The following is a 13,409-nucleotide window of genomic DNA, read 5'->3' as shown; positions in this document are numbered from 1 at the left end:
TTGGGACACGATAACGCCGTGGGTGTTGTGTGCGGTGAGTAGTATAAGCGCCTATCTAGGGTTAGTTTGATTCTGCCCCACGCTGCTACATACATAGATTTCATATCGCTTCTTCCATTATCACTGCCTCTCTTCATAAAGGCCTGTCATGGAGCATAACGCCAGTGAGCAACCTTTGAAGTTCGTTCTCTGCACAATGTACGCGCCGCAATGAGCATGTTCATGGTTCTCTCATGCACTACAGTCAATCACAATCAATTTTGCAACTAGATCTCCGTTCTACTTATGCCTCGGTACCCCTCGTCATCCTTTGTAAGGCATCCTCCTTCGCCACGGAAATGAAGGCCTAGAACGATCACTAAGCTCTCCGCTTCCGATAGGTCGCCACATGTGGAGCACGCCATACCAGTGTGCTGGATCTTTAAGTTGACGTTTGGCGTCTAACTGAATCACATCACGAAGATTGCTCTAAACTCATCAAGGCCATAATGTTGCGCCACTGTCAGGATATTACGCATCCGGGCCACACTATTGGCTGTCTTCTGGTGGCAGGCAAAAACAAATAACGTCGCGTCCGTGGCCGCCCGCACAATTAGCCGTGTGGAGGTATCCTTGTAGTTTTTTGCCCTGTTTCTCCGTTGTGCGCAAATACACGTTTCGCTTTATTGAAGTTTTGAAGTTTTCGCACTCCTCACATGCATGTACGAATCCGGATTCCGTTTTCTTTAGCCATAGGTCTGCCATATCGAGGTATCGTTGTTCGCTGTTGAGGGCTTGTACAAGGCCCGCACATTGTCAAATTCAATCAATACCGTTGGACTGTTCTCTCGACGATAGTGCGTAGAGAAAAATATGAAATATATACTATGTATTTGATCACAATCGACGACGGCCCGATTCCGCTAGATTACACAGAACTTCTTCTGAACTTAAACCTACAAATCGACTAAAAACGTCCTCGACATATAACTTGTGGGTTCCAAATGAAATTTCACGATTGACAGTTCAGTTAAGACAGCATCAAACCACCGTCGACGGAAATCTGCGTGCAAATCAGCTCCTCGTCTCAGTGGCTCGACATACCAGTGGTTCAATTGAACTTACACATTGTCCTAACCCAGAGAATTACGAGTTAGTTCACATACAGCCCTTGCCGGATGGGAAACTTGCCTGTGATGAAATGGGCCTCCTTGGAAGCTAGGTATGCAACAGCGCTGGCAACATCTTCCGGTTGTCCGACGTATCCAACTGCAGAGGCGTCAATCGTCTGTGTCGTAGTTTAGCCAAAACATGGTATGGTGGACATCAATCCCTTGGTCGCACCTTTTGGAAGTAGTCAACCTTGTCGCCTCGCTTCACAACTTGAGCCTTAGATGCGACAACTGTCCATGATTCTACAGGGACATAACGCAACAAAAATGCTTGTAGCACTTACCCATGGGTGTCGCTATGATGCCTGGAGCATAGGAGTTGACTGTGATTCCATATTGACCGAGTTGCAGTGCTTTGTGAGACATTTAGTACTACTAATGCACATGCATGAGGCAATAACCTTACCAGCCGCTTGCGTTATACCTCTAACAGCAAATTTACTTGCACTGTACGACAGCAAGGGGGATGTGGCTTCATAGTAAACGTAGTCATTTCAGGCACCAGACTTGAATCAGGCAGAACCTCTTACCTTGAATTCCTACCATAGAGCTGGCACCGATGATGCGACCGCCACGCCCCTGTTTCACCATCTGGATGGCGGCGTATTTATAGCACAGGAATGCGGAGGTGGCGTTGATTCGCATCATACGGTCCCACCCTTCTATAGTTTCTGCATGAAAAGTGAGTATGCCAGGTTTGGTTCACGATCGATCCACACACCACTTAAGAGATCTACCATGGCACTAATTCCAGCATTCGCAATCATCTGGGGTAGTATGTTATGAGTCCAACGATCATACATTCCGCGTCGCTACTCACAACATCCAAGCTGCCTAGGACGTTGACTGCGGTATCGATCATACTCTTCACCTCGTCTTCTTCACTGACATCGCAAGTCACAATGCATGTCCTGGGATGGTAGGAACCCTCTGGTTCTCCGCCCCGCTGAAGTTCGGCTGCGAAGTCTTCCAGTGCCTCTTTCTTTCCCGGCAGATCATTAAGCACTAAATCGAAGCCGTCTTGAGCTAATCTGATGGCTATTGCACGGCCAATTCCTTGTGCTGAGCCGGTTACGAGGGCGACACCTTTGGAGTGAGACATCACGGGTAATGTTTGAGCAGTCCCTGGTGTAGTCTATGGGGTTTTAAATACCTTTTGAAATACTTGAAGTCACTTATCATGGTGTCCGGAAACAGTAGCACAAGATTAAATTCCAAAGGGGATAGAACGTACTTGCAAGCCTTCACTGTCACAGTCAGTTTGCTTGACAGAGCGCTTCGATGTACCCCCTCGGTCATCGTTGTCTTCCCCATAAGTAATAATACGCCGTAATGCTCACCTAATTGCAGAGGATGCGAGGCTTGCTAGGAACGATCCACCCCTGACTACCTTCAGGGAGGAGATCCCAAAGTTCCTAAGTTTGAAGCCATACCATACCGAATACGGTCTTCTCAGTTGAACGTGCTGAGCCCTGTGAAGTAAATGAAAGCCAGATGAACAGCTTGCAGCAGCGTTGTCATATTGCAGATCATAAGTAAGTCAGGGTTGTGATCTCCCGGAGTCCCATTGACAGGGACAGACAGGTACCCGCTCAGGGAAATTCCTGAACCCGAAAAGGGTACAGGTCTCAAAATTTATTCGTTGACATCACGATCTTCCCGGCCCGATATCATAGCCGTTGTTTGTCCTCGTTCGTGTGTTTTTTTGCAAGTGTCCGTGTGTCTTCTTTTTTTTCCAGCATCATATTTAACGATATGCCAGCGCTGGTGGTGATGTGGTCTCTGGAGGGTCGAGAGTGTGCAGTTGAAGGCAAGAGAAAGGCCTGTGTCATTTTTGAAGCTGCATTTTAGATTGAGTCATACGCACATAAAGCATAATTGTAATCTGCATAGCGATATAAATATCATCTTGGTCCAGGGATACCCGGAGAAAGCGACATGGATGTTCAAGTCGACGTGAACGCCACCTTACATAATACAGGCAATCGCCGCCCATCATAGGCTTTAAGAAGTATGCTGAATTTGGTAATTTCCCCTGTACCAACGACAATCATTCGGGCCCTTCCCCCTAGTTGTCCTGGTTCGACAAGACTGCTTTCGGGCAGCTCTTCCCAACAGCCCTTGACAGGGTATTCCCTGGACGGAGCATCCCTGGAACCGCCATCCATTTGTGGTCCGCTTTTGTTTTCCCTTAGTAGTTCTTATTATTCCAGCCAACCTACCGTTTCAGCTTTGATGTTACGCCCTTACAAAAACAAAAGATAGTTAATCCCAAATACTTGCATAAATGCATGATGAATCATGTCACAGTTGAACATTGAACGTTCCAACGTTCGAACTCCCGTTGGAGGGAAGTTCTTGATCAGTTCAAACCCCTGATGCATAAGTATGTACTAATTACAATTACTTCAGTCGATTACTGGCTGTAGCGCTGACTTCCCGCAGCATTTAGATGTCGAGTCAAACTTTAAAAGTCGGAGTGTGCTATCTTCCAGATATCATTCTAGAACACTGTGGGTGTCTTTGACGTGCGAACTTGCCAAATACTAACCTTTGACCGCGGCACGTCAGCAGGAGGACTTGAGAACAGAAGAAAAATATTGATACGTGATACTCGGACTAATGTGCTAGAACCCAACAGGAGCCATTCTAACCCCACCCCCCACCCCCTATCATGTTCAGCGTTTCTTGAGCGGGTACCTCTTGAAGATGCATTGGGAAGACGTCTAGCTTACTAAGATAAAACGATGCCTCCGTCGACCGAAATCTGCACTGTAGTGAATACCTTGAAACTTATGTGGGCAGCACTGTGCACTTACACATTGCCCTGTTCCAGCGTCAAACAAACTGCAGGGGATGAACGGCAAATAAATACTCACCTGTGATGAAATGCGCTTCTTTTGATGCCAAATAACTGACAATGCTTGCAATATCTTCTGGTTGGCCATTGTGTTTGATCGGTCGGTTCCCAATGAGCTGCGCGGCGTGAGCCGATAGTACAGAGACACATGAATATGCAGGGAACAGACCTGAACGAGATAATTTGTCGAATCTTCGTCTGCCAGGCTGACATTTCCTGATTGGTCAGAGATGCTATCCACTGAGTTTACGGAATCGATCAGCTTCGATCTACATACTATCACATAGAACGTACGTATCTCGGTTTGTATGACACCCGGTGCATAGGAGTTGACTGTGATATTGTATTTTCCGAGCTCAAGAGCTGGATCAGATTCAGCGTTCATTCACAGTTGAGAATGTTTCTGCTCACCAGCCGTCTGCGTCAATCCGCGGACAGCGAACTTGCTAGCGCAATATGCAGCAGCTGATGGAAATCCTGCAGACAGTGCACATATCAACCCGTCGAGCCCGACTCCAAGCGGAAATTAATATCAATTACCTATCTTTCCGGCAATGGAGCTTGCGCCAATGATCCTACCACCACGGCCCTGGGATATCATCTGTACTGCGGCATGTTTATAACACAAGAAGACTCCGCGGGCGTTAACGGTGAATGCACGCTCCCAATCTTCAACAGTGGCTGCACCATGTCGTGAGATTGCATACTTGAACAACAAAGAACTCCGAGCTTACTTGCCAAGACTGTGTTGGCTCCTGGAATGCCAGCGTTGGCGACCATCTGTGGAAACATAAGCAAGATTCTACAAAAGGAAAGCTCAGGGTCCTACCACATCCAATCCGCTCAGCTCTTTTACAGTGTCGTTGACCATGTTCTTGACTTCCTCTTCGATCGTTACATCCGCGATCACGATACACGCTTTGCGTCCTAATGCTTCGACTTCACTAGCTACAGCGGCCAGCTGCCCACTTTTCGTTGGGAGGTCGTTTAAGGCAATGTCGAAGCCGTCCCTCGCAAGTCGTAGAGCGATACCTCGACCAATGCCCTGAGCAGATCCTGTGATGAGTGCGATCCCTTTTTGACTTGGAGGCGACATGGTTATGGTAGAAGATGATGGGCTTGCCAGACCGACAAACGTGGTGCAATCGGATTATATAGAGGAATCCTAAATCGCTTAGAGGTGTTGTAATTGTGACATTTGTGGGTGGAAGACACTAACCACTCTTGGAATATTCCTCGCCGTAGAAGCTAATGACGACGACAGTGATTACGGCCTCAGCTCGTGTGGTGATTTAATTGGTGCTGTTCAAAGTAAGCTATCGGGGATTTCAAGCTGTGTCCGGGGTGTAAGTTATGATCAGAATATTGCTGATCGAAAACTCCAATGGTAACGAATGGAGCCTTGTCTGAAGCAAAATTTGACCACAACTGGCTGTGATACCGGCGTAACATCTGATGGATATCGCCCATGACATTACGACCAAACCCTGTAAGACGGTAGTTTTCGTTATTCCTGCTTCGAAAACAGGCCATTTGCTGTTGTGAACCCGAAATCAACGGGTGGGCGTTTTACAAGGGATTTATCATTCCACGGCACGGGAAATCACGACATAACGACATCTCCATTCATTGAGATATAGAGGCTAGATCAGCATCCAGTTTTGTTATTACACATTGATATGACGCATTGTCCTGTGGAGTCGGATCGAGTCAGCTACGTCCCGATCTACCACCACAAAGCATTCACCAGTGATAAGGTGTGCTTCCTTCGATGCAAGGTAGCTTACGACACCGGCGATATCCCAACACTGGGTTTATGTCCATTCGCAATGTATTGGTGTCAACAAATGTCCACGGATCGGACCTGGTGCATATGAATTTACAGCAATGTCGTATTCACCAAGCTCGAGAGTTGGAGATCTTTTGGTCACGGCAACCTGGTTGGGAGAACCGAACACCTAACAGCGGACTGCGTCAAGTTGCGAATGGCGGATTTACTAGCGCAATACGCGGCGGCAGGTGTACCTGAAAGACCCTTGGCGGGTCATAAAGTTATGATAGGTGGAATGGGTTGACCGGTTTGGTAGAAACACACACACTTGATAAGAACGGACTGCAGCTATCTGTTAGGTAGCGATCAGCACAGAATTAATCCAGTGGTGCTCGTGGAGCCTGTGGACATACAACATCTAACCCACTTGAGTGCGTTTTACAACAACCATTTGCTTGACTTGGTCTTCCTTGAAAACGTCAGCAGAAACGATGCATGACTTTGTCCCAAGGCTTTCAATTTCTATTGCGATAAATTGCTCATGGTTGGTGGCAACATCACTGAGAGCGACATGGAAGCCAGTCGGACGACGCGCAATTCCCCGACCAAGGCTGAGCAGAACGAGAAACGAGAGCAGCACCCCTTTGAATGGACATGTCGATAGTGAATTGCTGTAGCTTGTTACAAACACGCGAGTTTATACCCACATAATCATAAGATCCACATAACAAACAAAAAACTTAACCAGATGAGCCCACAGATCACTTGCACAATGCAGTCTAACCAAAAAATCTGCATGTTTCTCATCAACTAACAGCAAAAAGGATTGGTCATTCAATCTTGTGGCAAGGGGCAGTGATATGTCGGCACTTACGAGGTGAGGTTGCTTGTATCCTTCCATGAAATCCAATGAGCACCGACTGGGCCAAAGTGCAGCTGAAACTGAGACACAAACCAAGGCAGAACCCTGTAAGCGTTCAGGTAGAGGTCTCCGAGTTCATGCAGGAATGTAACAATATATTGTTTCGCAAGCTGACCAGTAACTTGGGTAAGTGTAGACCTGCCAGGAAAAGAATAAGAAACCAAGGAGAAACTTCAAGTTGGGAGAAACACACTGTTGTGCGGTTCCCACGCTACCTCTCCTTCCTTCCATGTCTTCGTCACGAACTGCAGAAGACACCTACGAAGCACAGAATGACCAGCGACTAGATGAGTTACATTCGAAGATACGCACACTTCGCGGAGTACGATTCATATCGCCTCATTATGCAAACCTCTGAATAGTCTTCCAGGTAACCACAGACATCTACGACGATGCCGAAAGACAACATCTGACCCTCGATGACACGGTACCTCAGTGATCCCCTTTTTTGCTTTGAAATATTAATTTTTGCACGTAGGGAAACGCTTTCTCTAGCTTTTCAACGTCCTTGGCTCAGTCTTCTCGACGAGCTGCGCAAGCATTCGGTCTCTCTGGCGCAGGCGGCATCAGGCAGACGCGGATAATAATGTATATCGTTGGCTGTTTTCTGGCACTCTGGCTAGTTTGGAAAACGACGGGTATCTGGTGGCCCAGCGAAAGCGCATAGGCTGTTGTGGTTGTGCTCGTGAGTGCTTGTTCGTGATTGACGACCTTCATGGCGCTAAATCGAACAAGCATGGAGACAGATTACGCTCTCATATATACAGGATAATTCGTGTAATATCTATACCCTCACATAAATCAGTGATGAAGCAACAGGAGTATTGGTTAGGGTCTTCCTCTCTCCGGCTGTGACCGCAAAAGTTCGTCACGCAGACCTTCAATACGGTTCCCATCTAGACATGTCGGCCACAAGGTGACAAGCGCAACACTCAATATTTTTACAGTTTCAGTTCATACAACCGACTGCGTGAGGCTTACCAGCGCCAACTTTCAGAATTCCCAGTCGTAAGTATAGTCCTTTCGAATTCTGCGCACGCTTTGTGGCATGGACTCCTGGGTATGGAAATGAATAATTTGTGTGTACAGTGTGTTTATTCCGAGTTCCTTTCTCACGTTGATTCGCTTTGCTGCATTGTATGGGATCAATATGTTGCTGGCTACACATCCAATGAGATAAGCTCATTATATCGTGCGTGATCCATTGCTTGAATCCCGAAGGAAGGAGGTGATGACTGGGCTCTCGACGATCTGAATATGAAGAACCTCCATAATCTTCAGGAGATGCTACTGCAGAACAAACCCAGTGCCAACGCATTCCCCATCCCGTAGCTCAGGTTGCTAGTCCTACAGGGGACTGATGACGCGCTTGAATAAAAATATAAAGCATTAGTGCATGGGCCACTCTTTCAATTTGGGAATCAACCAAGCAACTGGAAATGGGCACAAGCTTCGGAATTCAACCAGGCTAAACAACTAAACAAACCTATGTACATAGCCTACAACCGCGAATTCTGGTAACTCTAACGGCACCTTCCCGAGTCAGGTGCATAATGATAGTCCAAGTAATCCAGCAATTTTTTCATAGTCGGTCGTCTGGTTGGGATCTGCCAACAATGCCAAAATGCAGACCATGCACCATTCCAAACGAGAGGGTAGTATTTCTTTAGCCATCAAAGCGCCGGTGAGTCCGTCCTTTATGTTGTGTTCCATATACGGGATATTTCCAGAAAGAATCTAAGGACGCAATCACAATCCAGCGTTTGCATAAAATGTTCCTCGAACGCACCTGTAGACCCACCATCCCTGCTGGCCAGACGTCTGATGGTAATGTTCGTGTTGGTGGTGTTAACAGCAACTCGGGCGCCAACTTGAAGTAGCGGCACCGAACCCACGACAGAGCCGTCTCCGCTGTCCTTTCCAATGTTTCCATCACACAAGGCATCGGAGTGAGCCCAAAGTTCACTAACAATGCATTGTCTCCATCGTCGATGAGAATATTTGTCTACAAACAAAGTCGCATGAGTTCCGGTACTGCAAAACACATAAAAAATCTATGCCTTACAGGTTTGAGGTTGCCATGAACGACATTTCGGCTATGCAGATAAGTCAATCCAGCAAAAACTTGGCGAAGCTGTATGGGACTCTTAACATGCCTCAGAAATCAGTGAAATGATGGAAAATATATACCAAGTCCATCCGCACAGCACCCAGATTGTTTCTCATGTACTCCATGATAGACCCGTTCTTATAGAACGACATTATCAGACAGGGGATGCGCTTCTCTCGCATGTTCTCGTAACATATACCATCAAATGAGGCCAAGTTGACATGACTACATGTGTAGTATATTCTTACTTCCTGTAGGAGAAGCTGAAAAGATTCAACTGAAAAACAAAATTGATTTGTGAAGTGAGTTAATTTACCTGAGTTGCTTCCTCCGCCTCTTCATTGTCGAAAAACGATATTGGTCTCATGACTTTCACAGCCACCTGCGGAGAGCGTGCGTGAGTAACCATTAATTGACTACCATCCTTACTGTTGATTGCGTACAACTTCTTGTCGGCCTCCTATGAATGTGTACGTACCCTTCCGTACCTTAGGGTCGTGTAGGGAGTCTGTGGTGTTGATTGCCTCATTGGTCCTCACAACCCTTCTTGTTAGGTCATACACAGCGTTGGTTGTGAGATTGGAGGCCATTGGATGTGGTAGACTAGGGGTGAATGAGAAAGTGATGGAGACCACAGGAAGCGCAAAGCTTTGAGGCTTTATAGTAGTCTACAGTGTTGTATGTGGCGGGTTCCGAGCGTTAGCGAGGACTTGTATGCCGACTGTGGGCATAGGGAGTGGCGCTGTGAGCGTTACTTATTGGTGTTCTTCGTTTCATGTTTCATCTGCTGGGGGGGAGGGGGTGACGTCCCCAAGCACTTGTTCCAACCTTCTCGTGCGCGCTACATATCGTAACAAAATAGGCGTTGATAGAGGTGATTCGAAAGCAAGTGGTCTGGAGTGAATAATTCAAATAATTCAAATTGGCACCGTGAAATCAAGAGAAAGAGTCACCTTCGCGAATCACACACCTGTGATAACAGCAATACAATAGGGACCTACACAAAATGATAATTTGAGTAAGCTAAGGCCTGTCATGCAACTTGAATATTGTTCCAATTGTACACCCAAAACGAGTCTTCGGAATTTGCGGTAGCTTGAGAGGAATTGCACCCGAGCTGCACAACCCTTCGGGTTCTTCCGGGTCCTCGTGATCATATCAATTTGCAGGCTTCAAGTGTATTTTTGCCACTAGCAGGGCCCCACAGTCTGCCAGCTTACAGCTCACATAATGACCATGTTACATAGGCTCGTCTAAATAGATTTATATTCATACAGACTCCCGCTCGAAGTTTCTTAGACTTGGTTCAATTTGGCTAGCGCGCGCCATGGGGAACATGGGCAAACAATTAAACACCACTTTCCAGTTCAGGAGGGAAATCCTCAAGTTATTGTTGTAATCATACCATAGCATCTGCGAGGAGTAAGAACATAATCATTTACATCGTCTTCTCAGTTCATGCTGATTCCCCCATCGACAGAAATCTGGGAACAAAATCAGATCAGCTGTATGCAGCAAACCAACTTGACCTACACATTGGCCTGGAGATAACACATGCCACGTGAGTAAGAGACGGGTTCAATGATTCATGAAGCTATTTACCGGTAATGAAGTGCGCTTCCTTCGATGCGAGATAGCTTACAATGCTAGCTATATCTTCAGGCTGTCCAATGTGCTTGATAGGAACATTATGAAGTAACTTATCGAGGTTGTGAAAAAATCAGCATTATCTGGATCGAGTTTACCGCGCTATACTCACCGACATAATCCACTTCCTCGAGTAAGGATCATCGACAAGCCCTGTAACATCCGCATTCCCAGACTCATCCATCATGTCTTTGGCTAACTAGGAGTTAGCTTGGAAATCAAAAATTGGTTCAACCTTACTCATAGGAGTTTGTATTGAGCCAGGAGCATATGCGTTTACGGTAATGCCATATTGGCCAAGCTCAAGAGCTGTCAAGCAGTCTTTATCATAGGCAACCCATGCGAGGATGTCAATCATTACCTGCAACTTGAGTTAACCCTCGAACTGCAAATTTGCTCGCCGCATAAGAGCAGTTATAGGGAAAGGCTATCCGGTCGTCTGGATAAGAATACTCATGCAAATTCATATACGAATGACGCACCAATTTTACCCAGGACTGAGCTCGCACCAATGATTCGGCCACCGCGCCCCTGTTCAATCATTTGCATAGCAGCATACTTGTAACACAGGAAAGGTCCACGGGCGTTTACTGATAACGTATGGTCCCATGACTCTGCAGTTGCTAGTGGAAGACATGAGAAAACGGCAATTGTCGACTAAGCTGAGATCGTACATGATACAAGCGAGGCAAGCGTTGGCACTATTCCAGCATTAGCAACCATCTGTACACGTAAAACATTCAGGGAACACGTCTGGTAAGATAAGAAGAGCGACTAACGACGTCCAATCCACCAAGTTCTGAAACAGCGTGATCAACCATCTCTTTGACTTGTTTGTCGACGGTAACGTCGGCGGGAACGACGCAGACTTGTCTCCCAAGACTTTCAATTTCAGTCGCTACCAGTTCCAGCTTGGCATCCTTGTTGGGTAAATCATTGAGAGCAATGTCGAAGCCATCCCGTGCAAGACGCAGAGCGATGCTGCGACCTATTCCCTGAGCAGACCCAGTGATCAATGCAATACCCTTTGAGATAGACATGAACGTTGCGATTCGGCGTAACCTGGCGGAACGTGGCTCTTGCGCACCTCTTATAAGGATTCTATCTCATACTCAACGGGAATTAAACGAGCCATATTAAGACGAGAGCAGAGCGCTAGTAAGCCTCGAGGGCCCGAGTCAAGCGGCATGCATTGTCAATACACAAAATTGATACAACTTGAAGCTGACACAGTTCATTCCGGCTGCTACCCGCCCCTACAGAGTTCCCTGGGAGAGGCCTAGCGACCTCTAAGGCTGCATATTGCCTATAACGATGTCGACGGCAATTTGAGATTTCTGGGTAAATGTAAAGTACTTTGGGGGAGTGGGTGGCGTGCCAGCACATCGTTCTGGGAAACTTTTGAATGATCTGCGGTGGCCGGCTGGCCTAATTGAAATTAACTTGAGCCCAGCCACCAGCCTGTCGCCCGTGGTGCAGAACGATACTGGAGCGGTGCAACGATGATGCTTGGGCTAAATGATTTTGCTGATAAAGTCGTCGGTATCGATGAGTGCGGCAACGCCCGACGAAGCCGCTGCTGACTAAGCTACGCAAACAATCACCCCTCTCTCTAATGCATCTTGCGCGACCAGTCGCTGGCCAAAGTCACTGGTTTCAAGTGTCGTCACGTTCGAGAAGAAACTCAAACCAGTTGCTATGGGAGATTCGGGTGTAGATATAGAATTGTAGGTAGCGTGAAAAATATTAAGTATGGTGAATTGCGTGAACATTGATTTTATAGTGTTGTGCGGGCCGGGCTTGGGATGGGCTTGAGCGGGTATGGGCTTGCTAAAATTTTGGCCCAGCCCTGACAGCGGGCTTGGGCTTGGGCTGGGCTGGGCTTGGGCTGAAGCCCGGGCCTGAAATTGTAAAATAATTGAACAATGAACATGTCCTACATAGTGCTGCCGTGGTCCGGTCCCGAACCACGGTTCGAACCGAACTTTGGTTCGGTTCTTGTGTGGTTCGGTCCACGGTCCAGGTGTCAGCCAGAACCGGACCACAGTACGGTTCTCGGTTCTGCATTGGCCGAACGGTTCTATGTTGGTTTGGACGCGTCCCGAACTGTCCCGAACCTCGAACCGATTGTATTTTCGAACTTCAGATATTTACAGTTGACTATGGTTTTTCAGGTTCCGAAAATGGAAATGCATACACGGGACATTCATGCCATCATCAAAGAAGCTGGCCTTGAAGATCTACTGTCCAATGGTACCAATATTGTGAGTGTCAACACCTCACCCACCCTCTCTCTCACTGACAACGCTCTTCGCTCAGCGCTCAGTGTCAAGTCGTTTTTGGAAGTACGTGGAGTGGTTGTATTTCTATCACTTAGTTCTTGTCCTGATCTTGTGCTGTCCTACCAAATGGTGGTGCCCACCCTCATTCCTCTGCAAGTACACTCCTCGCTCGCCTTTCCTCGCTCCTCCACTTTCGACGCGACAATGTTGAAGCGACCGAACGTCCGCAACCCTCAACATCTTCGAGGTTACACCTACAGGTGCTCTTCGCTCGCCTGTCCTCACTCATTCACCGTTCTCCACCTGAAAATGATTCAGCAAACGAACTTCAGCGACCATCTACGCCTTCGCGGTTAGATCCACATGTGCTCCTCGCTCGACTGTCCTCACTTCTTCCCCGCCATCGCTAGAAACACGTTCTGGCTGTGAATCCTGGTGCTGCAATTCCCATGCACTAGTCATCCCATACACTTCTCCGAGGCGCTGGACTTGATTCGATTCCACGACGCTGAGCACTCAGCACCCACACTGCGGACACTGTATAGGAAGTTCATTTCCCCACGGACGAGCATTTATGAGTTGCCGATCTGCTTGCATCAACACCTGCATCGATGGTTCCACTGTCATCGTTCACTAGCTGGCACGGCATACGCATCTCCCCAAATA

The 13,409-nt window shown here is 47.3% G+C and overlaps 4 protein-coding genes across 4 annotated transcripts; 1 reads left to right on the top strand and 3 right to left on the bottom strand.

Moving 5' to 3' along the window:
- Window positions 1–1,132: 1,132 nt before the first annotated feature.
- Window positions 1,133–5,107, bottom strand: DEU56DRAFT_746275 (NAD(P)-binding protein; the record flags this gene model as incomplete). Its single annotated transcript, XM_041349192.1, has 13 exons — window positions 1,133–1,267; window positions 1,410–1,504; window positions 1,558–1,623; window positions 1,682–1,822; window positions 1,873–1,918; window positions 1,972–2,276; window positions 2,532–2,616; window positions 4,014–4,127; window positions 4,253–4,374; window positions 4,423–4,488; window positions 4,552–4,692; window positions 4,746–4,791; window positions 4,841–5,107. 13 exons carry the CDS (start codon window positions 5,105–5,107, stop codon window positions 1,133–1,135), a joined length of 1,629 nt encoding a protein of 542 aa, XP_041203113.1.
- Window positions 5,108–6,898: 1,791 nt separating this feature from the next.
- DEU56DRAFT_833022 (uncharacterized protein) lies at window positions 6,899–7,595 on the top strand. Its single transcript, XM_041354637.1, has 4 exons — window positions 6,899–7,026; window positions 7,075–7,131; window positions 7,183–7,389; window positions 7,440–7,595. Exons 1-3 carry the CDS (start codon window positions 6,934–6,936, stop codon window positions 7,369–7,371), a joined length of 339 nt encoding a protein of 112 aa, XP_041203112.1. The 5' UTR covers window positions 6,899–6,933; the 3' UTR covers window positions 7,372–7,389; window positions 7,440–7,595.
- Window positions 7,596–8,185: 590 nt separating this feature from the next.
- Window positions 8,186–9,529, bottom strand: DEU56DRAFT_88550 (kinase-like domain-containing protein). Its single transcript, XM_041356187.1, has 6 exons — window positions 9,258–9,529; window positions 9,131–9,196; window positions 8,895–9,077; window positions 8,770–8,838; window positions 8,494–8,709; window positions 8,186–8,441 (listed from the first exon to the last, which is right to left on the bottom strand). The coding sequence occupies exons 1-6, from the start codon at window positions 9,402–9,404 to the stop codon at window positions 8,247–8,249; spliced, it is 876 nt and encodes a 291-aa protein (XP_041203111.1). The 5' UTR covers window positions 9,405–9,529; the 3' UTR covers window positions 8,186–8,246.
- A 585-nt stretch (window positions 9,530–10,114) lies between these two features.
- Window positions 10,115–11,523, bottom strand: DEU56DRAFT_864698 (uncharacterized protein). The gene is made up of 9 exons (XM_041355371.1): window positions 11,241–11,523; window positions 11,136–11,184; window positions 10,944–11,084; window positions 10,823–10,888; window positions 10,702–10,770; window positions 10,574–10,656; window positions 10,417–10,513; window positions 10,348–10,355; window positions 10,115–10,298 (listed from the first exon to the last, which is right to left on the bottom strand). The coding sequence occupies exons 1-9, from the start codon at window positions 11,499–11,501 to the stop codon at window positions 10,266–10,268; spliced, it is 807 nt and encodes a 268-aa protein (XP_041203110.1). The 5' UTR covers window positions 11,502–11,523; the 3' UTR covers window positions 10,115–10,265.
- Window positions 11,524–13,409: the final 1,886 nt, after the last annotated feature.

This window comes from Suillus clintonianus (genome assembly GCF_016758775.1).
Source record: "Suillus clintonianus strain FC179 chromosome Unknown DEU56scaffold_120, whole genome shotgun sequence".
Classification (NCBI taxonomy): domain Eukaryota; kingdom Fungi; phylum Basidiomycota; class Agaricomycetes; order Boletales; family Suillaceae; genus Suillus; species Suillus clintonianus.
The sequence above is the reverse complement of the archived record's forward strand: the minus strand, read 5'-3'. Positions and strand labels throughout refer to the sequence as shown.

Coding starts and splice junctions, on each gene's coding strand:
- DEU56DRAFT_864698 (XM_041355371.1), bottom strand. CDS start 11,501: ATGTCTATCTCAAAGGGTATTGCATTGATCACTGGGTCTGCTCAGGGA. Junction 11,085..11,135: donor GCTTGCCTCGCTTGTATCAT/GTACGATCTCAG, acceptor GTCTTCCACTAG/CAACTGCAGAGTCATGGGAC. Junction 10,514..10,573: donor CGAGGAAGTGGATTATGTCG/GTGAGTATAGCG, acceptor AACCTCGATAAG/TTACTTCATAATGTTCCTAT.
- DEU56DRAFT_833022 (XM_041354637.1), top strand. CDS start 6,934: ATGTCTTCGTCACGAACTGCAGAAGACACCTACGAAGCACAGAATGAC. Junction 7,027..7,074: donor AGATACGCACACTTCGCGGA/GTACGATTCATA, acceptor ATAGTCTTCCAG/GTAACCACAGACATCTACGA. Junction 7,132..7,182: donor ATCTGACCCTCGATGACACG/GTACCTCAGTGA, acceptor TTTTGCACGTAG/GGAAACGCTTTCTCTAGCTT.
- DEU56DRAFT_88550 (XM_041356187.1), bottom strand. CDS start 9,404: ATGGCCTCCAATCTCACAACCAACGCTGTGTATGACCTAACAAGAAGG. Junction 9,078..9,130: donor AGGCGGAGGAAGCAACTCAG/GTAAATTAACTC, acceptor GAATCTTTTCAG/CTTCTCCTACAGGAAGTAAG. Junction 8,839..8,894: donor GTGCTGTGCGGATGGACTTG/GTATATATTTTC, acceptor AGTCCCATACAG/CTTCGCCAAGTTTTTGCTGG.